The sequence below is a fragment of the Penicillium expansum genome (genome assembly GCF_000769745.1).
Source record: "Penicillium expansum strain MD-8 chromosome Unknown contig44, whole genome shotgun sequence".
Taxonomy (NCBI): Eukaryota; Fungi; Ascomycota; class Eurotiomycetes; order Eurotiales; family Aspergillaceae; genus Penicillium; species Penicillium expansum.
Window position 1 is genome coordinate 46,208 of NW_015971181.1, and position 22,727 is coordinate 68,934.

The following is a 22,727-nucleotide window of genomic DNA, read 5'->3' on the forward strand; positions in this document are numbered from 1 at the left end:
TACACGCTATCCCCGGGGGGTTGGCCCCCACAGAATGTTGTACTTAACCTCAAGCGCCCAAGCCTCATTTATATCATTGCAAGGTTTACTACACAAAATCGGAAACTAGATCTGTCTTATCAACTAGGAGATGAATACTTCGGCCTTGGCTGTACTGGATGTGATATGGGCTGGTGCTGATTGGGTCCGCGTAATGATCTACAACCTCACAAGGGTACTCCGTAGACAATTCCTCGATTATTTTGATAGAAAATGAAAAACAATTTGATTTCAATTTTAAATTGTAAACTTATTAGTTCCGTGTCGAGAGAGGACATACACATGCAGATGTGGCCACGCGGTCCCTCGGCCCCTGAGTAAACACTGGAATCTCAACTGTCTTCCGACTTCAACTTCTCCAAACCTGCGCCGGACATGCTACCGATATAAAATGCCCTCCATTTTTGCCTGGCTTCGGCGGGTCTACTCGCTAGACACCCTTGACACTCGTTTTACCTCCTCCGCAACCCCTGCCCACACCAACACGCGACCTTCCAAAGATGCCCGCACCAATGTCATCACCCAGGGCGCGTCACCCTCACTTTGGCGCACACCAGAATTCTTTGTTTACTACTTGTTCTTTATTATCTTTGTCCCGTTGATGTTCAAGACTGTCATAGATGTCTCAAAAAGTGAGTGCAGGCCAGAGAAAATGCTGGGACTTGAAATTCTAACCGGGGGATCAACGTCACAGAAAGCCACCCAGCTTACTCCACATACTCTCACCTTTTATCACCCGGTTGGATCCCTGGCCGTCAGGTGGTAAGTGCGAAACACTCGGCGTGCAGCTATCCATATCCATGATGCTAGTTCCGACTGACATTATTGCTCCAATGCCCTCAGGACAACTCCGATGCACAATATGAAAGCTTTCGCGACAATATTCCTTTCCTTCTACTACTCCTGATCGTCCATCCTTTGGTTCGCCGTGTTTATCAGTCGTACGTGAACCGCTCGAACGTTGCAACAAAACAATCGAGCAATTCCGTGGTCGGTGCGGGCGAGGCGCAACTTGAACAGCGAATGCGCTTCGACTTTTGGTTTGGACTGGTCTTCATCGTAGGGCTTCATGGGGTATCCGCTTTCAAAGTGCTGTTAATTCTGTATATCAACTTCCGAATCGGCAAGGATGTTCCTCGCACCTACGTGCCTGCCGCCACATGGATCTTCAACCTCGGCATCTTGTTTTCCAACGAACTAAGCGGTGGTTACTCCCTTGCGCGGATAGCGAAGGTGTTTGCTCCGGGGTCTGGGATGTCAGAAGATGGCGCCAATGCGCTAGTACAATGGGGTCAGACTCTAGATGATCTTGGGGGTCTGATGCCGCGATGGGAGGTCCTTTTCAAGGTCACCGTGTTGCGCCTCATCAGTTTCAACATGGACAACTACTGGAGTGTAGACTACCCTGCGGCAAGCCCAATTGAAGTAAGTCTTGCCATGTTCGATGAGCCATCAATCCCCATATGACAATCAAACTTACCGAGTTCTACAAGAAGAAGCAACTAGATCCTACGACGCTCTCCGATCGTGACCGGGTCAGGATCCCCGCAGAACCAACCGCTTTTACATTCCGCAACTACATCGCCTACATGCTCTACTCACCTTTGTATCTGGCCGGTCCGATCTTGACATTCAATGACTATGTATCTCAACAGCGATACACTGCGGCGTCAGTCACTCGAGCTCGCATCATAATGTACGCCGTTCGCGTTGGTCTCACTATGCTCTGCATGGAGCTTATCCTCCACTATATTTATGCGGTAGCAATCTCCAAGGCTGACCCAGACTGGTCTGTCTTCACCCCGGGGCAACTGAGTATGCTCGCCTTCTTCAACCTGCACATAATCTGGCTGAAACTCCTCATCCCCTGGCGATGCTTCCGTCTCTGGGCCCTCATAGACGGAATTGACCCACCAGAGAACATGGTCCGCTGCATGTCCAACAACTACTCCGCCTTGGCGTTTTGGCGTGGCTGGCACCGCTCCTACAACCGCTGGATCGTCCGCTACATCTACATCCCCCTGGGCGGTGGTGGCAGCGGACGGCGGCCAGCTGGAGCACCCAAACCATCTTCACCTCCCAAGTCCAACTTCATGGGCAAGCTCCTGCAAATCCGCAACTTCCTGCTGGTCTTCACCTTCGTCGCCTTGTGGCACGATATCAACCTCCGCTTGCTCATGTGGGGGTGGCTCGTTACTCTCTTTGTTCTACCGGAAGTTTTGGGCGGCATCTTTTTCCCGGCCCATCGCTGGCGCTCTCATCCCACTACGTACCGTGTCATTTGTGGCATTGGCTCCGTTGGGAACGTTCTTATGATGATCATCGCAAACTTGGTCGGATTTGCGTTGGGTATAGATGGATTAAAGGATCTGCTTGCCAGTCTAACCGGCTCATACTCTGGGGTGGCGTACATGATTTCCTGCTGTGTAGTACTTTTCGTCGGCGTGCAGGTCATGTTTGAGGTTCGCGAAGACGAGCTTCGCGCGGGCATCAACCTGAAATGTTGAGCCTTGTTTACACAACCTTTTTTGTTAGCATATTTTACAAAATTGATATCGCCTAGAGCCCGTCTAGAATGCAAATTTTGTTTTGGATGTCACATTAATATTTATATTGTCTATTGTACAGTTTTTGGTATCAATTCATAAAGTCATCAGTAGAACAAGGCCAAACCAAGCTCCTTCTCAATAGTATACACACACCAGGACACACCAACCCCCCTAAAAGAAAGCACCACACCTAGAATCCTCATGAATCTTATAGCAATCCAAGCTACAAGTCCTCAAATGACAACTCTTGCACCGGATCTTCCCCCAATACCCACACATACAACAAAAATGCCTTCCCGGCCGCCCTGACGCCAGCGGCTTCGCCCGCGACGCATTATAAGAAAGCGGCGGCTCTGCTAACAGTCTCTGCATAAGCCGATCAGAAGGCACAGGCGGCGCATACGAGCGCAGCAGGGGATCATTATCATATTCGGACTTGATGAGTTTCGGCTTCCGCACCGGCTCCTCATCGACATCCGTTTCCGCATCCGTAGTGTCCTGTGCAGGCGTCGACGGACCAGTAATTTTACCCGCAACAGCCGCCAACGGACGTTTAACGCCTGCCGTACTAGCCGGTGTCGCGCTGCGCCGCAAAGGAGTCTTTCCTCCCTTCGCCGCGACGATGTTCGCGCCTCCTGCGCCCTGCATGCCTGCCACACCGCCACTGCCTGAGGAGATTGCTGCCTCTTCGTCGTCGAGGTGGTTCCGGAAGGTCTTTTGGGATTGGAGGATGCGGCGGACGTTCGAGGTGGTTTTTGCTCGCGTGCCGCGTGCGCCGGCTTCGCGGGCTTGTTTCACTGGTGCGGGGATGGAGACGTCGCGCTGGTTCTCGCGGTCTAGCTCGGCGATGTGTCGGGCGATCGCGTTCGCTTGTCGTGAGGAGATGTCGCCGCCCTTGCCGGCGTCGCGGATGCCGCGTTTGCGGCCTAGGGTTGGGGCCATCGCTTGGGCGGGGTTGAAGCCCCGGGCCGGGGCGTAGGACCAGCCTGGTGTGGCTGTGGATGTGTCTGAGACGAGTTCGACGCGGAACATTTTGGGAGTATTGGGGGGGTTTGGGGGTGTTTTGGTGGTGATGCGGAAGTGGATGATGGCCCCCCGGGAGTTTGTTGGAGATGATAAAATGTTTGTTTTGTTTGCAGCGGAGTTTCGGGTTCGCAGAGAGTACAGTACAATGTACAACATAACTACAGGGCTAAAAGATTTAGATGGTCAATTATTGGGAAAGGAAATGCTGATATTCAAAAAGCTGGAACTAATTTCATGCAAAAAGGGAAATAAAAAGCTATGCCCTGGCCACCAAAGAGTGATAATGAGCTTCATGTCCAGGTTGACAAGCTTCATGCACAGAAAACAAACGCACCCAACACCTGGAAGCCATAATAAATACAAATATCAAACATACTGATCAAGTACTTATTTCTTCTTGTGCAGCTGATCAACTCTGGACTCCAGTTCTGTGATGTATGACTGGAGCTTGATGGTAGCCTTTTGAAGTGCCTATAAAGGAGAGAATCAGTTCTGTAAAGACCGAAATTCGAAGAGGAAATAGGGAGGGTCCTCTCAGAGACCCATTTGTTGAGAAGCTATCAACATACCGAAATGTCATCAGTCAACATCTCATTGGCGAGTCGGTACTCAGCTAGGATGTAATAGTACACCGACGCGCCGGCGACAACAGATCCAGTCAGGAACCCAAAGACACTATCGGATATTAGCAAGGATGTCTAGAAATCCAGGGCCATTTGACATTGAGTGTCATTAGAAATAGGGGAATTTCTCGTACCCTCCTCGGAAAGCTCCAACAGGCTTGCTTGATGGTAGCGGCACGGCGGACTCCCAGCGGGCGCGGGAGGATGAGAAGGACCGGATACCGACACGTCCGCCCAAAGGCAGAAAGATCTTTGTACCAATAGGCATATTGACAATATTATTTCAAATGTAGAGGGGAGATTTATGGATTGTTTGGTGAAAGATGGTGGCAAGGGGAGTTTGTTGGAAGTGACGTTGTTGAAATGCGGAGACCCGGGCGGCTCGGAACTTGGAGACCTGAGGCCTTTTTGTATACAAAACAAGGGACACCACAGCCACACAAAAAGAACATATTTGAAATCATTTGAATGTGTTATCTAGTAGAAAAGCTAAAGTACATTATTTATTGCTTCCCTTAATTGGCCATTGTACTCTCGTTGAAGAGATCCGCCAACAGATCGTCCCGGCACACTGTCACATCTACGCTGCCCATGCCGTACGTACTTTCAAACACATAGATACTCAACCGAGCAAAGAACGGTCGTAGGACTCGCTCAACAATATCGTCCTTGGCTGTCTCTCGGATCCAGTCTGAGATGAGCCATGGCCGCTTAAGACCACTGTGGGTCTGGGTTTCGTTGGTCTCTGTGGGGACAATGGGTGAGCCTGCACCGCGTGGACCAAAAGTCTGAGAAATTTCATCTGCTAGAGCAATGGGCTCCCAGCGGTCGGGCGGATAGACTGCATCAATTGTGTCGGTTACGAAAAGCCATTCAAGGAGCTGGAAGTCGTCTGGGGCCAGGACAAGCAGTATGTCGAGAAGCTTGCACGCTTGAAGCAACGAGTAAGAGTTGTAGACCTCTGGCTGAGAGCCATAGGGTACTGCGGATATAGCCTCTTGCAATTCCACGTTGATCAGGGGCCAGAATGGTGCCATGGCAGAGGCAGAGGTTTTGAGCGCGACTGCTCGAAGAACCATGAACACTTCCGCCCGAGTGGCAGAAGATGGCGACGAGGCACTGGTTGCCGCAAGAAGATCTTCCAGTTTCTGAAGCAATGCTGGCAATTCACCAACAAAGTAATCATCGCTAGCCGAAAGGAGGAGTAGCGCGATCCGCCGGAGGTTGAGCTGCGCTTTGCGATCGGCTTCCAATCGGGCCGTAGAGGCTCCTACGCCGAACATGATACCCGCTGAGCTTGGTGGTGGAATGCGGACAAGAAGTTCGGACAGTCGTTCCTTGTCGGCGAGCACCCACTGGCGCAGCAAGTCCATCCAGCTGTTCTTCACCAAATCCAACTGCAATCCAAAGAATCGGGCATCATGGAACGCGTCGGATATGTCCTTCTTCCACATTTTCGCTGCAGCTGGTACTTTTGCCATTTGCTGGAGAAGAATCATGACATTACGGTTGAGATTGTTAGGGAAGAGACGTGACCGAATGAGAGGGCCTACCACATTAGTCGAGACACTGGTAATGGCGGTGTTGATCCGATCTGAATCACCTAAGGTCGTGATAAATGACGGCATAGATACCGCTAGAATGCTTAGCATGTCATCGGGCCCAGTATGAGAGACCGAGGTACGGTCATGATCCACTGAAGATCTTGCCATAGGCCCAGTGTCGTGGTTAAGGCCTAGGGGCTTGCTGGTAAAGACCGCGGTAAGGAGTCGTAGGAGAACGTCCTGCGTAATTGTTAGTGAATATGATAGAACTCGCAGTGAATACACATACTCCAAGTTCCTTTCGCATACGGCGGTCTTCGCCAAAGGTTGTATTCTCTAGTTTCACTCCCAAAATAGCCGCGAATTCAATCAGACGTGGAAGAATTTGACGGTGCGGGAATGGATTGCTAAGAACATCGCGCAAGAAAGTTGTGCAGTCCGTCCAAATCTCGTCAAGGACATCGTCGTCCAGTGAGCGGGCATAAGTAACCAAAAAGCTAGCAAGCTCGGACTCAGAGAGATTGGAAGTCAACGAAGACTTTCGACTAGGATCCAAGGCAGTAGGATTAGTACGAGTGTAGATTGCATTGAAAATGGCAGGGATCGTGATTTTTGGGCTTGATCCATCGAGTGTATGGAGGAGATTGAAGATAAGTGACGCTGTCTCCGTGTCAGCCTTGGTCCACATTTCCACCAAGGTCTCAAGGCATTCAAGTGCCTCTGCGGTGAAAAAGTGCTCCAAGATTCGCCGTGAGCGGTTCCTCATTCGCAACGAGGTGTATTGAAATGAAGCCAGAGATTCACAATCGGGGGGAGAGTCACTATGATCTCCTGCACCCCACGCCCAGATAGAGAAGCACAAGCGAACGGCATCTTGGAAACAGAGAAGAACAGTCAGGCGGTCGTTGGCGGTATTTGGGCGACCTTGTCCGCCTTCCGAGTTGAATACCCCAGACACCATGTTGCCGAAAAAGCCCTGCGCTTGGTCAGGACTCTTAACTGTTGGAACGTTGGATTCTTCCACAATGAGACGTTCGTGGGCATTTGCAATACAGGTCTCGAGACCAGTCAAGAGAGCAATTGTGACATGCTCGGAACGGTCCTGCGGCCAATCTTCTGTTTGCTGGAAAGACAACTGAAGTCTGCCATATGATGCTCGGATTTCCCTACAGAAACATTCCACAAGCATCAATAGGATCTGGAATATGGAACCTGAGTATAGAGGGAGCACTTCACAGAGCAACACTATCCACTTGTCCACAATTTCTCGGGATTTAGGTGAACTGATTCCCTTTAGAAGGCAATCAAGAAGCCGCTCTGGCGGCTGAGGTATCTGGGGTATCGATTGTCTCCTGTCTGCCTTGTCACTGGTGAAAGACAAGATCGAAGGACTGGTCAGCCGATCACGAGAGCTAGCTCGTAAATGTTTTGGCCGAGGTGGCGGTGGTGGTAGATATGCTTGCGCAAATCGCACTTTCAAGGCAGCAAGGAGTGTGTCGATTAGTGCACCCTGAACCGCAATACTTCCCCCCTCGGAAGATATAAGAAGGCGCTCGACCAAGAAATCATCAATGCCAGACTCCACTAATTCCTCCGCTCTGGGCCCAAGAAGAAGTTGCCGCATGAGCTGGAGTGCGTCCTTGTGTAGTCGTTCTCCATCTAGATTAACTTCCATAGGAGCTGGGGATAGGGTGCCGACGATTCGAAGAGATGCCTCAAATATGGCGGAATGGAGGCTTTTGAAGTCTGTATTTTCTATCCGAAAATTCATATTAGCAAGAATTGTTTTGTGAGTAGATCAATTACCCACCTTCGGGTTTGGACGTCTCAAGTCGCTTCTCATTGCCTAGCACATGAGTAAGAAGTGCGATCCACCCATTGTGCGAAAGCGCGGAGATGATGTTCGAGGCTGTCTGTAACAAATAGTCGCACTCCTTATAATCATCTGGGGAAATTGAGTAGTTGATTGTCTTTTTCTCGCTGATTTCATCAGGCTCAGAAAGCTCATCAAGATTTGAGATGACCACATGGAAAACCCTGGTAAATTATTAGATATAGACACTGCGTTGGGACGAGGAGCCGACTTACTTATGGATAGATGGCAAGTCTTGCAGCCATAGTTGAACGCTCTGTGAACTGTCACTTGATTCTTGGGAGAGAAGATCAAGGACAATGAAAAGCGGGCGTTCAAGCATGGAGCATTGATAAGAGAACAGGGTCCCTCCAACATCAAGCACTTGCTTTGGCGGCTGCTCGTGTGTATTGTGATGACTGTGGTTCCACAAGACATAGAATCGCTCAGCTTGTTGCTCCGACGAGAGATGGCGGGATGCTGCAGTTGACACATTGACCATTAGAGCTGTCAAGGACGCCTCGACCAGGTGATCAATCCAAGAAATTGAGTGCAGGAGCCATAAGCAGCGAACGGCTTCCACATGAAACTTTGGACTAAGGGGTGATAAATACCACCAAAGCTGGTTGACAAGAGGGGTAATCAGATCGCAAGCATCCTCATAGCTGACATAGAAGCCAGGAGTCTGTATGAAAAAAAGACTCGTCACTGTCGAAGCAATTGTCGATACGACACAGAAGGAGGCAGTTGTTGGCTTGTCCTTCCCTGAGCCTAGTCGCTGAGAGAGCGCTTCATACAATTTTCGGTCACGTAGGACGCGGGACTTTGGAAGCTTCTTGAGCAAAGTCACAAGAATATCGAGTGGTTCGTGAACAGACAGGTTGCCATCGCGGCTTCCTAAAGCGGCGATAGCTAGTTCGTGGGCCTCTCGAATAATCATTTCGCCAATATTCTTAGGAGCGTAGGGAAGAGGTGGAAGCTCCAGGCTATTTTTGCTTTGTTCATAGAAACCGTGGACAGTTTTCAAAATATCAGTACCACGGCCCTTGGTGTCGTTGCCAGCAGTCTTTTCAGACCCCGTCTTTCTAGAGAACGCCCGCTCTGTGAGTAAAGCAGTCAATGATTTGAGAACTTTGTTCAATGCAGCGGTCACGGCCTGTTTGTTGGCAGTTCTCTCCTTAGATGAAATATCTCTCATCTTCACGAGCATTGACAAGGTCAGCAGAGGCACATGAATCTGAACCATGTCCTCCTCGCGCACATTGAAATTTTCAATGATAAATTGTGCAAGATCCAAGTCACGCAACACTTGGTCACTATCACCGTCTACGTCGGCAGACCGGTAATCGACCAACCCAAGAAGCTCGGAGAATATCACGCCACTTTCAACGCCATCAAAAAAGGCGCTCGCACTGCGGAAAACCTCTTCAAAGTCGTTCTCGGGGGCTGTGGATTCAAATGCTTGAACACTGCGTACAGTGGGCAAGAAAACTGCAGGGACAATATATCCACCAATTTCCCAGCGATCCATTAGTGACAGAGTTATGCGAAAGGGCTTGGTTCTATCGGACGGGATACTTGGCGCCTGTTTGATCATATCCAGTAGACCAGTGACCAATGGCTGTAAGCCTACCCGGCTGAAGTATTGTGATTGTGTGAGTTCCTTTGCATCAATAGAGGCAGATCGAGCGGTTTCCGACGAGAATTTTCGATCTTCCATCGAGGAGCTTTCATTTGGGGAGTCTGGTCCTAAGAACCAAGCCCAAAGTCGGCGATTCAAGCTCATGTCTCGCCGAGTGACCACCCCCACAGCTGCAATTACCAACGTTCGAAGATCACTAGCCGCGATTTTATTTTGCAAAATCGGAGAGCTGAGTGGAAGATGGGTGACAAGAAGATCGAGGAAGTTACGTTGGACAAGGAGCTGGTCGTCAGATAAGCCGGATGCAACACATCGAATCAAGAGGCCAGGCTCTGGTAGAATGACAGAGTCTGCTGCGGCTAGTATCTCAGGTGGGATGTTCTCCGGATCGTTCCCACCAGCCGTGCTCGGTCGACGATCTGCAATACCTAGCTTCGGGAGGTAGCGGTTCAAATATGCGAGGACGCCAAGCCGTCGACTAGGGTTCGTGATAGATGCGAGAAAGAGGCATTGCCAGAAATACTGCCCAGAAGCCCCGGCCTCAGACGTCCTTTGTGTTTCAAGTTGTCCAGCAGCATCTCGCAATTTATTAATTGTGCGTAGTGTGGGCTCAAAATCATCACTTGTCTCCTCTTCGAGGCCAGGAAGTAGGGCTAAAATGATTGCTTTCAACGCAGGACGAATAGCCCATGGTTCCAGATCAACGATATACCCCTCTACCAAAGACAGAAACAATGGACGGACGGTAAGAGAGGCGAAAGTCAATGTTGGCGCAAGGCCAGGGAGATACAAAGGCAGGTCGTGCGATAATCCCTCGAGCTGGTTGTAAACACATGCATCAGTAAACACACTGCCAGCCTTTCAGGTAGCCATCCATACCTTTATCAATCCAAATATGTACGTGTAGACTTCGAGGGTCTTTTGGTGCACGCCTGATGGCAACGATGGGTTCAAGCACTGGGCGAGTCGCTTAGACACCAACACTTTATGAGGGACGACGGGTTGATCGGGTGGATGGGTTTGGAGTGCCTAATGGTTGATTATCAGCGGTGGTGCAGAGCATCGATATTAAGTCGAGCGAGCTCACCTTTAACAGGCGACCGAGGAACGAGATGTAGTCGGCCCATTCTTGGAGAGCGTTGTCGAAGAGCGAAAGCGCTCGTTCAACACTAGACGCATATCGGCGATAGTTCTTGTCTTTTTTGAGGGACCCTACAATTTTCCAATACAATCAGACACAATCCTCTGGCGCAATTCTTGTGGTGGGCACATACCTTCTTTGCCTTGTAGACGGGAGCGCGTCAAGGAGCTCTCGGAGCTTGCGGGGGAGTTCGACCTCGGAAAGGCACTGGGATCAAGGCTCATGGTGCCAACGACGGACGTAAAATCTGTGTGAAAGTTTTAAACTACCCTCCGTCATATTTAGGACATCGAAGATGACCCTGTGGGAAAGGGAGTTGGCGGTTGAATATTAGCCAGAAGCCACGCAACGCAGGCGGCCACGTTCAATTGTTTTGTTCCGCCTTGGGGTAGCTCCGACTCGCCGACGTCAACGTCCAGCAACTATCAAATCGACAAACACAACTGATCAAATACCCCGAATATTTGGAACTAAAAATGAGCATTTAATACCCTGAAGACCCGCGACGAGCGACCGCATCAAAAAGCGCATGCCCGCAGCGGGGATGAATACACAGCGAGACCCAAAGACCGACGGCGAACAGCCTGTCGAGATCTCCAATCAACCGTATCTTTTCAGATCATCAATCCCAGATCACAATGAGAGCAGTGACAGCTCAGAGGGAGAGCGGCCACCTTTACCTCCGCGACCAAATACATTGAGTCTATTGAACGATGAAACGGGCTCTCGGGCAGCTCTGCAGGCAGAGGCAACGACGGCTATCTCAAGAACCGATATCGAGACACAATTACCAGAAGCTGCTGAGAGCCCTTACTCCACACTGGCTGTTCGCAGTCTGGCCCAGGGTCCAAAGGCCAGGGCGAGCCTCAGTCAGTTGGCGAGCCCGCGGGGTAGCGAAGCTGGTGACTCCGCTAGTATTGGAAGCTCAATCCCAAATGGTGATTCCGGGGATGTTGAAGCGCTGTTCATGGACTTTGCTGCTACAGCGCCCGGTAGTCAAAGACATGGTGCTACTGGTCTACTTGACTTCCCTGAATTTGCGGCGGACGATATAGATGACGATGGAATTCTAAGCGAATTTGAAGCAGTTGGTGAGCTCAACGAGGAAGGTGAAAACGAAGGTTTGTGTCAATAATTAGTGGTCTCCTTGTTTCAAAATGCTAACGCATAATAGAACTACTACTCCAGCGGTGGAAAGCAAAGCGCAAGCACTATGTGATCCTATCTGCCGCTGGTAAGCCGATCTGGACAAGGCACGGCGACAGCGGCCTGATATCTGGCTATGTCGGGGTTATTCAGACCATTATTTCATTTTATGAAGAAGCAAATGATCATCTGCGAGGCTTCTCCGCTGGTGACACTAGGTTTGTTGTATTGACACGGGGATCTTTACACCTCGTTGCGATCAGCCGTATGATGGAGAGCGACAATCAGCTCCGGCTTCAACTAGAAGCATTGTATATGCAGATCTTGTCTACATTAACACTGCCTTCTTTAACCCATCTCTTCTCTGTGCGGCCTTCTACTGATCTATCGCGGCCCTTGCAGGGTTCTGAGTCCCTCCTTTCATCTCTGGCAGATAGTTTCACGAGAGGGTCTCCATCGACGTTGCTATCGGCTTTGGAGTGTCTGAAAATCCGCAAACAACACCGGCAAGCCATCAACAATGCACTTCTGAAAACTAAAGCTAGCACTCTTCTATATGGTCTGCTTGTGGCCGGCGGGCGACTCGTCAGCGTTGTCCGGCCGAAGAAGCACTCCTTACATCCAGGTGATCTACAGCTCTTATTCAACATGGTTTTCGAAGCCGACGGAGTTAAAGCTGGCGGTGGAGAAAGTTGGATTCCCGTCTGTTTGCCTGGCTTCAACAGCAGCGGTTATCTCTACATGTATGTGAGCTTTCTCGACATTCGCGACGACATCGAAAATAGTGCAGAGATCACCAAAGATGAATCTGTTGCCATTGTTCTTATCAGTCCCGACAAAGAGGCTTTCTTTGAGATGCAAGGAATGCGTGATGCTCTTGTGGAGGTGAGATTGAACAATTCTACTCAATCGAACATGGTATGTGGTACTAATGATGTAATAGCAAATGGAGAGAAATGGCAGTCTAAAGGAAATCAAAACGGCAATTGACAATGGCCGACCCGCAACTACTGATATAGTTCCTGGGACTGTGCTCCATCATTTCCTCTACAAATCGCGCGCCAACGTACAGTTCACCATGTCATCGTATGCCCCTGAATTTTCGTCGGTGACTCGACGACGAAGGTGAGGAACATCCCCTCGGTTGTTTGTGAATGCTTGTAATATTGAATTATTCTGACTGTGCCTGTAGATTGATGTCGATGTACAACAACTTGCACGCAAGTATCCACGCCAAGAATACCCACGTCAAAGTTCATCACTGTGTTTCACGGTCAGCCACTTCGTTTGGATGGGTCACCCCTGTATTCGAATTCTATTGTATCGCTGAGCCGAACACCAATCGAAATGCGCTTGCCCAAAGCGCTAGCAAGATTGCTCAGTGGGTGCAACGTGAAGAAGAGAGGTTGTTCATCATTGGCGGCGCAGTACGTACTTTATCATCATGGTCATTCTGCCAAGAACTGCAATACTGATTTTATCAAACAGGTTTTCTGATATCTTCCGATTCTTTCGCCCTCAGACAACGAAGAAAGTTCTCTGTATATACTATCTCGTGATTTATTATACCCAATGCTACGTCCACGCCAAACCTACATATATACATTCTTTTCGTTGCAACGTATCTTAATTTACCTCTACGTTTCAAAATCTCCCGTAGAATTTGTTGTCAGATGTTCTGAGTTCATCATGCTGCTAGAAAATCCATAGTACCTAGGTATGTATCAAATGAAACATCGCGCATGTGGATCAATCCAAGGTGTCCTCTCTTAGGTTAAAGAGCTGACGCATGACCTCACCCGACTTGCTGCGCAGCGCATCGTGGTACATGGTGTTGGTGATAAACTGCTTGGAGTTCTTGATCTTGGCAGCAGTGGCTGTGGCCAGATCAAAGTGAACATACATATCATCGATGTAGGTTGCAGCATAGACCGGAACCTTGTTCTTGGCGAGTTGAGCCTCGTCGTACAGAGCCGGCCATTCGTCTGTCGTAGCTAGGATTTCAGCTGCTTCCTTGAGCTCGGAGAGTTCCGAATAAGACTCGAACATGTCCTTGAAGACCTAGAAGGTGAGAATTGGTGTTAGATCGTTCTATGGAGATAATTCTGGACTGAGTTGGGCTATTTACCATCTCGCCGGTAAAGTAGATCTCAGGCAGCGAGTCATTGATCTGGAATTGCGGGTTGCTAGCGCGCAGCCTGTCTGCAGCCCAGAGCGACGGCTTTCTATATTCATTGTTAGACACGGATATGTCATGGAAAGTGGATGGCACCGAAAGCTTCTCCTTACCCTTGGCAATAGATTGATTCATGCAGAATGGCATAAATGATGTTTTTGTCCATACCGCCATTATTGTCAATCACAGAAAGAGTCGGCAGAGTAAGGAATCCGAACATCTCCAAATCGTTGGAGACTCTGACAACAATATCTAGCCTCGGGTTAGTATTCTTATTGCGAACTTCACGAGACAAAGCAAAATTTACCGTGCAGACTATCGAAACCACCTAGGTCGTGTTAGCTTTAATAGACTAATTGTCTGAATCAAGGCTCTTACCGTGGAAGCCGAACATAATGCCCAGTTGCTGGAAGCGAGACGGAGTGAGCACTCCGGATGGCAATGCAACCTTGTTTTGGGTCAAGTATTGCATGAAATTCTTAACACGGTCCACATCTTCGGGGAACTTCTGGTAGTAAGCCTCGTTTCTCTCCTTGACCTTCTCTGTTTCTGTGTCAATATCACGAATAAACCACTTCAATAAATTAGGGGAGCGCACCATAGGTCTTCGCATAGACAGGATCCGGCCCGTCGGTAAGAGGGGGAAGGCCACCGGTAAGGAAAGCTTCTCTCAGGCCCTCCGGGCTGAAAGTTGAGTAATATTAGCAGCTTGTTCAAGATCCAAACATGGAGATCAACGTCTTTCGGAACATACAACTTTGACAGATAAGTCACGGCACAGAAGCCGCCGAAACTTTGCCCAAGGATACTCCACCGACGCTGGTCAGGCGGGTAGTCCTGTGTCAAGACATCACGAATGGCTTCGCAATCACGGACAATGTTGTCTGCACGGAAATTCTTCAGATATTCGGCCTGCTTGATTGCATCTCCCTGGCGGGCAAGGGTCCCCGCTGTGAGAGTCGAACTGAGGCCAGTGCCTCGTTGATCCAGAAAGAGCACCTAGAGAATGGTTGAGCGTCAATCTACAAACAATATGTAAAAGGCATGACACACTTGATAACCCTTGCTGAGCATGAACTCAACCCAGGGGTAAGACTGCGGGGCACCACATCCAAAGCCAGGGCCACCTTGCAGGTAGACCAACCAAGGAAGCTTGCCTTCCTTGGCTTCCTTGGCCTCTTCTTTGACAGGCTCAATAGGTTTGTTCAAGCGACTGATACTTCGTGCAAAGAGTCTCAGCTTGTCCCCAGCGGGCTTGCTGTAGTCCACGGGGACATCGAAGAACAGCTCAGAAACCCGAAGTTTGCCTAGATAAGGTCAAATTGATCAGTTTCGAACCCAGTGGGCTAATTAGTGACGATCAGAAAGATGATACGGACCTGAAACGTTATGGAATCGTCGATCAATCAGTTTCGCGGCCATGACTGCGATGTTGATGTGGACCAAAAACAGAGGGCGCGTTGGTGACAAGCCCGCTTTGCGGAGAACCACGCCATTTTTTTTTAGTCTAGGCGTTGTTTGCTGTTCACCTATGATCACCCAGCCCAGTAAAACAAAATTTTAGTGTTTTTCTTTCGTCTAAATAGGTAGTTCTGCTTTATTATATCATTCATAGAGAGATGACTAACCTATTGTATATATCAATGAGTAGAGAGGCCTTGAAAACAATACTGGCCATACTACTAGGTATATAGCTATTCCTAGGACGGATAAATCGTAGCAAATTGACTTAGCGCATAATAACCATATAGATAAAAGTATTTTGGTACAAATTCTGCATTCTGTTTCAAAGAGAACATCGTGCCCAAAAGAGAAAAGACTAAGCCAGCTGTTTTCACCCTGAGTTTGTACCCGAGTGTTTGCTGGCCGCAAGCTGCCGGCCTGCCTTTAGCAACAGTAGAGTCGCCGGTAGCTGAGCAGCCGCAAATCCGATCATAACAAGTAGCTGCGTATTGAAACTACTAGCTAGAACACTCTTCACTTCCTCCTGTAGACTGGGAGATAGAGATTTTATCGATTTGACATTCTCAAGGAATAGGTGCAGTTCGTGCGACGTCATGACACCGCGTAAACGCTTCGCTAGACGGCCATTTAATATATTAGATGCAATGGCAAGACCAATAGCACCGCCAAGGAAACGGATCTGGACCACGGTACCAGTGGCAATTGCTACAACGAAAGTGATGGACCAGTTAGTCAACGCAATCACCTCAATATCAGGGAATTTCTCGGGAGAACACATACCCAAATCCCTGTCCTCGACTATGTATGGAGTCGATAGTACCAGGATACCCATTGTCAGGCCCATTCCCGTCCCAGCAATTACTAGATACCCAATATCTGCTGCGTGGAAGCCTCTAGAAGTGGCAATGGTCGAGAGAAGCCCAATACCGACAGTATGAACTGTACAGCCCACGAGCAGAGTATAAACAAACGGGATACGTCCCCTGGAGCTGGCGATGTTGACAATAGCGGCGGCAACGGCCGCGATAGCGGAATACCCGATCAGATAAATACCGGCATCCAAGGGAGATTTGTCTAACAGAAGCTGGGCTTGCTGTGGGACATATACTAGTACGACGTTGTATGGTGCGCCGATAACAAACGAAGAACTAAAAGTGGTCAGAAGAAATCGCACGATAACTTTAAACAAACTCACATGAGTATTCCCAACCACGGACGATCAAACAGCCAACGCTTGGGAAATATAGGGTCTTTGCCCGGGATGCCCGAGATATACCATTCCCAGGCAAAGAAAGCAATCCAGGAAACTCCGGTGAGCACAAGGAGTGCAATTGCGTCCCTCGAGGACCACGAGAATGCCAGATTGGTCTCGTTCAAGACGGCGACTATTAAAAACGAGCCAGCCATCATCAAAATCGATCCCATTATATCGAGATTAGCAAATGAGCGATAGGAGGCTCGTGTTCGAAATGAAGGAGTGTGCTGATCAAGACCGAAGTGTTTGGGCATCGCAAAGATGATAACAACGATCGCAATAACACACAACGGTGCACTGATGATTCAATTAGCATGTCTTTCAACACAGATGCTGACATTTCACATACTTGACGAAAAAGGTCCATCGCCAGGCTGAGTCCTCTGCAAGAGCACCGCCAATGATTGGACCTATCAAAGATGCAAAAACAAGGCAGAATGACATTAGACTGCTGTAGATTGGAAGCTTCGTTTTAGGAGCTATCTCGTAGACGCATAGTATTGTCAAGGCGTATGTACCGGCGCCCCCAATTCCTTGGAGTGCTCGACATATTATGCTGTCTCGGTAGTTAGCCTTTGGACAGAAATAGGGGCAGAATTACGTTAGACCTACAGTTGGTTAACTGTTTGAGCAAACCCACACCCAATAGAAAATGCGAGGAGAATAACAAGAGCGGCGATTGTAGATTGTTTTCTGCCAACTATATCGCTGACTTTCGTCCATATTGCCATAGACCCTGAGAGCGATGCGACATCAGTAATGAGAGATATGGAGATTGTGGGAACCTATTCCAGGATAGATATGCTTAGGGGAAAAAACCAGTCCAGAGGGACGAAACTAATCTAGAAGAAAGAGGAATCACTATGGAATTGCATTTTGGATCATACCTGTGTAGGTGGCCAGATATCCAGTAATAATCCAGCTTCTCTTCTCGAAGCCTTTCAGGTCATCAGTGATGCCCGTGAGAGCCGAGCTTACAATTGTGACATCCAAATTAGAGAGAAAAAATCCAATCAAGAGCCTATATATTATCAGTATTCGTCATTCAAACCCCGATGGCACTTGACTGAGCACATACCCTGTGGTGGTAAGCATCAGTCTCCATCCTGTCGGGTAAACAATTTCACTTCCTGGAGAAGGCGCTCTCTGTGTCGACCCCTTTTCTTGGCTGATGGCCCTAGCGCGATCTTTGCTAGCTTTGTTCGAAGTCGGCTCTGCGAACTTGATGTGGCTAGGCATTGTTGTCGGCCTCTAAACGATGGGTTCTTCGAGAGTAGGGAAAGACTGAAGTGGCAGCCATTGTTGCAAGAAAGTTTTGAACGTGACCACCGTCTATGTAGGACCAAGCCCCGCGTATCTTCACCCCAGGGGCTTCATGTGGAACGCAGGAGACGCGCGATGACAGAATGTGGAATATTTACATGCATAAGAAGGGTGATCTGCGTCGATCATTGAACCTAGATTCGCTCGATTGGATGTGGCTTGGCATAAATCTGCTTTTTGAGACATGCGCGACTGAATGTGGAAATTTGAATTGCTTTTTCGAGTCCTTTTGATGATATTATTCTCCGTCTTTCTGACTGCGACATGGTCTAGAAAGGAGAGAGGGTCTGAATCACAAGCACTAGTCTCACGAGTTTTATTCTGGTTATCCGAGACAGATTCTCCTTGCTCAGGGCTAACTATGCGCCCCTGGAATAAGCGAACATCATATACAACATAGATAAGGTCGTTCAATATGGTCAAGTAAGGAGGACTTGTGCACTGCCAAGGTGAATTCGGAGAGTAAACCGAGCTTGTAGTTGACTTAGCGACAAGTACGGAGTAGACGAAGTCAAGATAAAATCTCTGCTCCGTAGGTTCTCCCCGAACTTGACGGCATCAGTCGGCGCAGTTAGTATCTAACAAGATGGCATGAGCAATATAAAAGATGAGAAATAGGGGAAAATCAGCACTAGAGATTACCTGGACAGTACTCCGTGCTGAGGCAGAAGAAGCAAGTTGACTTGGTCGGCGCCTGAGGCAGCCAAGCAAGAGTCACCCTCTCACTATCCATGAATGGGCATCTCTAGGGATTATAGGCCTCCATCTCCGACATTACCTATCTTCTCCAAGACTTCCAAGGTTGTAAGATCACTGGAAGCTGTTGGAACTTCGGACATCGGACTCCGACTTTGCCCCGCTCATCCCGCCCTCTAAGCTTTCAACGTTACCTAGGTACGTGTCTTCCAATGATACATGTTGAGAGCCGTCTATTTTATACGTAAGATCAGAAGGAATCAAAGACTGTTTTTGGAAGGTACAGCCGAACCTTATAGAGAGCCTCATTTACTTTCCAAACCCCGAGATCCCGGCATTGGCATAAATTGACGCGGCTGTCTGATTCCTCCTAAGACACACATTTCAGTCATGCAGAACCAATTCCAACAAGATATATGGAAGGCTGCGCAGGGACCCTGGGAATCAAGAATTCTCCCTAGTACGGAGAACTTGGTCCGAGCTAGAGCTTCTCTCCCCGCGATACTTCCGGATACAGGATCCAGTCTCGAATCTGTCCAGCGACACATCGTCGATGATATTGTCCCGGCATTCAATGGAGGAAGCCTAAGTGCTAACTACTATGGCTTTATCACTGGCGGAACTACCCCGGCAGCGCTCTTCGCGGACAACGTTGTATCTACTTACGACCAGAACGTCCAGGTGCATCTCCCAAATCACTCGATTGTCACTGATGTGGAGTACAACACACTTGGTCTCCTTCTGGATCTCTTCCAACTAGATCGTTCTACCTGGCATAATGGAACATTCACTACCGGCGCCACGGGGAGTAATATCCTCGGCCTAGCGTGTGGGCGCGAGTTTATTTTGCAAAAAGCGGCGCAGAGAAAAGGCTGTCATCTCCAGAGTGTTGGTGAAGAGGGCCTGTTTGAGGTATTGAATGCACTGGGACTTTCTGGGGTGCAAGTTTTATCCACGCTGCCACACTCGTCCCTCGTGAAGGCTGCTGGTGTGCTAGGCATCGGTCGTTCCAACGTACACAATATCTGCCGAGCCGATGACCCGCTCCGCTTTGATATTGATAAGCTTGAGAAAGAACTGGCAAGAACAGACAAGGTCAGCATTGTCGCAATATCTTGTGGGGAGGTGAATACTGGTCGTTTTGCAACAAGCGGTGCGGATTTGAGAGAGATACGCCAGCTCTGCGACAAGTACGGAGCCTGGATGCATGCTGACGGAGCATTTGGAATCTTTGCTCGTGTTCTTGGAGAAAGCCCGGAGTTTGCAACAATCAAGAAGGGCTGCGAAGGAATAGAGTTGGTCGATTCAATTACCGGTGACGGTCACAAACTTCTCAACGTTCCTTACGATTGTGGCTTTTTCTTTACTCGACACCCGAACGTGGCATCGCAAGTATTCCAAAATGCAAATGCAGCCTACTTAGCTGCTGGAAACTCCGATGGTCCTTCTATCCCCTCGCCTTTGAACATTGGAATTGAAAACTCTCGTCGATTCAGGGCGTTGCCAGTGTATGCATCGCTGTTGTCATATGGCAAGTCTGGGTATCAAGAAATGCTGGAGCGTCAGATAAGGCTTGCCCGGAAAATCTACGGATGGGTCTTCGACCATCCTGGGTATACAGCTTTGCCAGAAGCATTGTCCAAATCTGAACTCCTCGATCGGACATTTATGACTGTTTTGCTTCGCGCAAATAATGAGGACTTGAACCGTGAGCTAGGCAGCAAGATCAACGACAGCTCGCGAATGTTCGTCTCGGGTACCAGCTGGGATGGATCCCCTGCTTGCCGCATTGCAATCTCGAATTGGCGAGTTGACTTGGAGCGAGACTTTTTGCTGGTGACAGACGTGTTGGCAAAGGTTGCCCAGGGCTAGGGGGAAAATAATATATGAACACTAGGACAGCAGACTTAGGATATCAACAATTGGACATTCAACGCTTAAATATTTTTTGGCATATCTATGGAGGGTATCAGCGGCGACGACCAGCTCCTCCCATATTCTCAGTACGGTCAGACATGCTAACAACCTCTCCAATACCCGCGGCTTCTTGCTCATCTTCCAGAGCCATGATCTCCTCTCGGCTATCCCACCACTTTTCTTCAGCCACAGAGAACGCTGCCTTGCGCAGTTCCTTGATTGACTTCTCACCAGACTGTTCTCTCTCCTTAACAATTTCCATCATGATATTCTGCCATTCTTCAGAAGTGCGGCTGAAGAACTCTCGCAAGCTCTCGAACGGCCGAGGCAAAGGTCGGCTGTCATTGACATTTTGCTCTTCTGGCTCCTCAACTTCGAGTTGTTCCATGTCCTTCGTAACAGATGGCACCGTCACATCAGTTGGGGCAGGCGAAGGAGCATCAAGAGACATCGATTCGGCGTCAGCCTCTTCGTCTTCATCCATTTCGTCGTCGTCATCTTCGTCATCCATATCTTCGTCACTGTCTTCGGCTTCGTTCAAGAGGTTCCAATTCTCAGGCTCTCTGTAGAATATCTCCTTGACGCCGTCCAGTTTGACTAGATCAATGGAATACATATCGTCGAAAGTGAACTCTCGGTCACCCTTTTCAAACGTACCACCAAAGATGAATAGGGTATCATCCTGCACTGCCAGCTGGGCATTGAATCGTCGGTGGGGCATTTCAAAGCGAACAATCGAGGGCTTTGCGGGCTCCACAGGCTCCTCTGGCTGGGGCATACTTGTTTCGATATCGTCATCATCTTCATTGTCCCGAATTCCAACTTTAGCTTCCAGGGCTTTAAGGTTTGCCAGAAGCTCTTCCTCATCTGCCTTGCCCCTGTTTTTAGACTTTGCATTTTGATTTGCCTGCTGCTTTTTGCCGGGCGCGCGGGGACGTCGCAGACTCAACGGGAAGAAACGGTTCCTATCAGTGGTCCAAGCAAAGAGAGTATCGAAGAACTCGCTGTCAATACCCTCCTCACTTAGTTCCACATCGTGGACACCACCAAACATAATTCCTCGGCCCTTGTGGTATGCCATGGTAGTACCAACACGGGGCGGATTGGGCGTATTAGCGGGCTTCTTTCGTCGCTCCCATCGGACCACAGGTGCCGTTGATGATGGGGCCTCAGCTGCAGGGGGTGTGATTCTCAAGAACCAAGTATCCTGGTGAACCATGGGCCGGAGAGCCATCTTCTGGGGACCACCACCACCCTTCCCTTGCTTACCGCCACCCGCAGCTGCCTTCACTCGGGAGTAGCCTCCGTAGAGAACGGCTCCAGTCTCGTGCGGTAGCAGAGAGAATGATGAGCGAGGATCGGGCTTTTGGGAAGCAAGGGTCAATGTGGGGTTGGACCAAGTATACTGATTGCAATCATAGATCCACAGGTCCTGCAGGTACTTAGTCTGCTGGGAGGTATCTTGGAATCCACCAAATAGGATGATGTAGTTCTGTCTCGGAATTAGCTCTGATACAAAAGACATGCTGAAATCGAAACACATACCTTGAAATAGGTCATGCGGTGACCACTTCTAGCGGGAGGGCCTTTGCCTTTAACCTCGAGACGGGTCCATTCTCTTGTGGCTGTGTCTAAGTGCCAAAAATCATTGTAGTGATAGAATGTGCCTTGCTTCGGCGACGAGAACTCTCCTGCTGATAGTTAGTCTCCGCACAAAGAATTTTCAATATGTCTAGCAAGACAATCTTACCTCCAAACATATAAATGCCTCCCGAGTTTCCTCCCCGACACCATGCATGGCCACTTCGGGGAAGGGGACTGTTGGGACTAGTCACCTCTCTCCATTCGCAGCGATCAATCAAATAAACGAAAAGGTTATTGAAAAAAGTGGCATGCGTGCCATCAAAATACTCTCCACCGAAAAGAAACAGCTCATTTCGGTTCGATGGAGATGCTAGCACTGTTGAAGATGAACGTGGTACAGGCGGCTCTGAGGGAACCTCGGTGACCTTCAAGAATTTGGCTTGTTCTTCGGCGTACTGGGCTAGAATGGCATCTAGGTCTGCATCTTCGGCATCGCTGTCTGCATCCTTGCCCTTGGCTTTGGATCTCTTTTCTTTCTGTGCGGACTTCTTTGTCTGCTTTGCCGCTACACGATCCTTGTGCTCGGCGGACTTCTTATTCTTTTTGCCCATTTTGGCTCAATGTTGGATACAGAAGGTGAGTTTTCGCGATCTTCTTTTCGTGGGGCAGAAATTATGCCTTTCCCCACACTGAATTGCCCCCCTCCAGATCAGATCTACGTCTTTAGGCGTGTTGCTTGCACAACTGGTT

At 49.1% G+C, this 22,727-nt stretch overlaps 8 protein-coding genes across 8 annotated transcripts; 3 read left to right on the top strand and 5 right to left on the bottom strand.

Annotated features, from left to right (window-relative positions):
* Nucleotides 1–430: 430 nt before the first annotated feature.
* Nucleotides 431–2,546, top strand: PEX2_014000 (putative glycerol:H+ symporter (Gup1); the record flags this gene model as incomplete). The annotated part of the gene is made up of 4 exons (XM_016738676.1): nucleotides 431–671; nucleotides 734–801; nucleotides 883–1,464; nucleotides 1,533–2,546. 4 exons carry the CDS (start codon nucleotides 431–433, stop codon nucleotides 2,544–2,546), a joined length of 1,905 nt encoding a protein of 634 aa, XP_016602570.1.
* Nucleotides 2,547–2,692: 146 nt separating this feature from the next.
* Nucleotides 2,693–3,620, bottom strand: PEX2_014010 (putative HIT finger domain protein; the record flags this gene model as incomplete). Its single annotated transcript, XM_016738677.1, has 2 exons — nucleotides 2,693–2,778; nucleotides 2,870–3,620. The coding sequence occupies 2 exons, from the start codon at nucleotides 3,618–3,620 to the stop codon at nucleotides 2,693–2,695; spliced, it is 837 nt and encodes a 278-aa protein (XP_016602571.1).
* Nucleotides 3,621–4,001: 381 nt separating this feature from the next.
* On the bottom strand, nucleotides 4,002–4,505 carry PEX2_014020 (uncharacterized protein; the record flags this gene model as incomplete). The annotated part of the gene is made up of 3 exons (XM_016738678.1): nucleotides 4,002–4,085; nucleotides 4,184–4,289; nucleotides 4,372–4,505. The coding sequence occupies 3 exons, from the start codon at nucleotides 4,503–4,505 to the stop codon at nucleotides 4,002–4,004; spliced, it is 324 nt and encodes a 107-aa protein (XP_016602572.1).
* Nucleotides 4,506–4,752: 247 nt separating this feature from the next.
* On the bottom strand, nucleotides 4,753–10,640 carry PEX2_014030 (dopey family protein; the record flags this gene model as incomplete). The annotated part of the gene is made up of 7 exons (XM_016738679.1): nucleotides 4,753–6,021; nucleotides 6,071–7,536; nucleotides 7,592–7,818; nucleotides 7,870–10,094; nucleotides 10,155–10,304; nucleotides 10,363–10,487; nucleotides 10,550–10,640. 7 exons carry the CDS (start codon nucleotides 10,638–10,640, stop codon nucleotides 4,753–4,755), a joined length of 5,553 nt encoding a protein of 1,850 aa, XP_016602573.1.
* Nucleotides 10,641–10,945: 305 nt separating this feature from the next.
* On the top strand, nucleotides 10,946–13,059 carry PEX2_014040 (guanine nucleotide exchange factor MON1; the record flags this gene model as incomplete). Its single annotated transcript, XM_016738680.1, has 5 exons — nucleotides 10,946–11,537; nucleotides 11,591–12,447; nucleotides 12,506–12,687; nucleotides 12,755–12,989; nucleotides 13,051–13,059. 5 exons carry the CDS (start codon nucleotides 10,946–10,948, stop codon nucleotides 13,057–13,059), a joined length of 1,875 nt encoding a protein of 624 aa, XP_016602574.1.
* Nucleotides 13,060–13,311: 252 nt separating this feature from the next.
* Nucleotides 13,312–17,696, bottom strand: PEX2_014050 (proline iminopeptidase; the record flags this gene model as incomplete). Its single annotated transcript, XM_016738681.1, has 15 exons — nucleotides 13,312–13,623; nucleotides 13,691–13,787; nucleotides 13,852–13,990; nucleotides 14,046–14,066; nucleotides 14,117–14,281; nucleotides 14,337–14,422; nucleotides 14,493–14,737; nucleotides 14,792–15,045; nucleotides 15,118–15,267; nucleotides 15,590–16,350; nucleotides 16,398–16,754; nucleotides 16,807–17,013; nucleotides 17,070–17,193; nucleotides 17,345–17,478; nucleotides 17,536–17,696. 15 exons carry the CDS (start codon nucleotides 17,694–17,696, stop codon nucleotides 13,312–13,314), a joined length of 3,213 nt encoding a protein of 1,070 aa, XP_016602575.1.
* Nucleotides 17,697–18,866: 1,170 nt separating this feature from the next.
* Nucleotides 18,867–20,348, top strand: PEX2_014060 (pyridoxal phosphate-dependent decarboxylase family protein; the record flags this gene model as incomplete). The annotated part of the gene is made up of 1 exon (XM_016738682.1): nucleotides 18,867–20,348. One exon carries the CDS (start codon nucleotides 18,867–18,869, stop codon nucleotides 20,346–20,348), a length of 1,482 nt encoding a protein of 493 aa, XP_016602576.1.
* A 97-nt stretch (nucleotides 20,349–20,445) lies between these two features.
* On the bottom strand, nucleotides 20,446–22,588 carry PEX2_014070 (putative Kelch repeats protein; the record flags this gene model as incomplete). Its single annotated transcript, XM_016738683.1, has 3 exons — nucleotides 20,446–21,885; nucleotides 21,939–22,084; nucleotides 22,144–22,588. The coding sequence occupies 3 exons, from the start codon at nucleotides 22,586–22,588 to the stop codon at nucleotides 20,446–20,448; spliced, it is 2,031 nt and encodes a 676-aa protein (XP_016602577.1).
* Nucleotides 22,589–22,727: the final 139 nt, after the last annotated feature.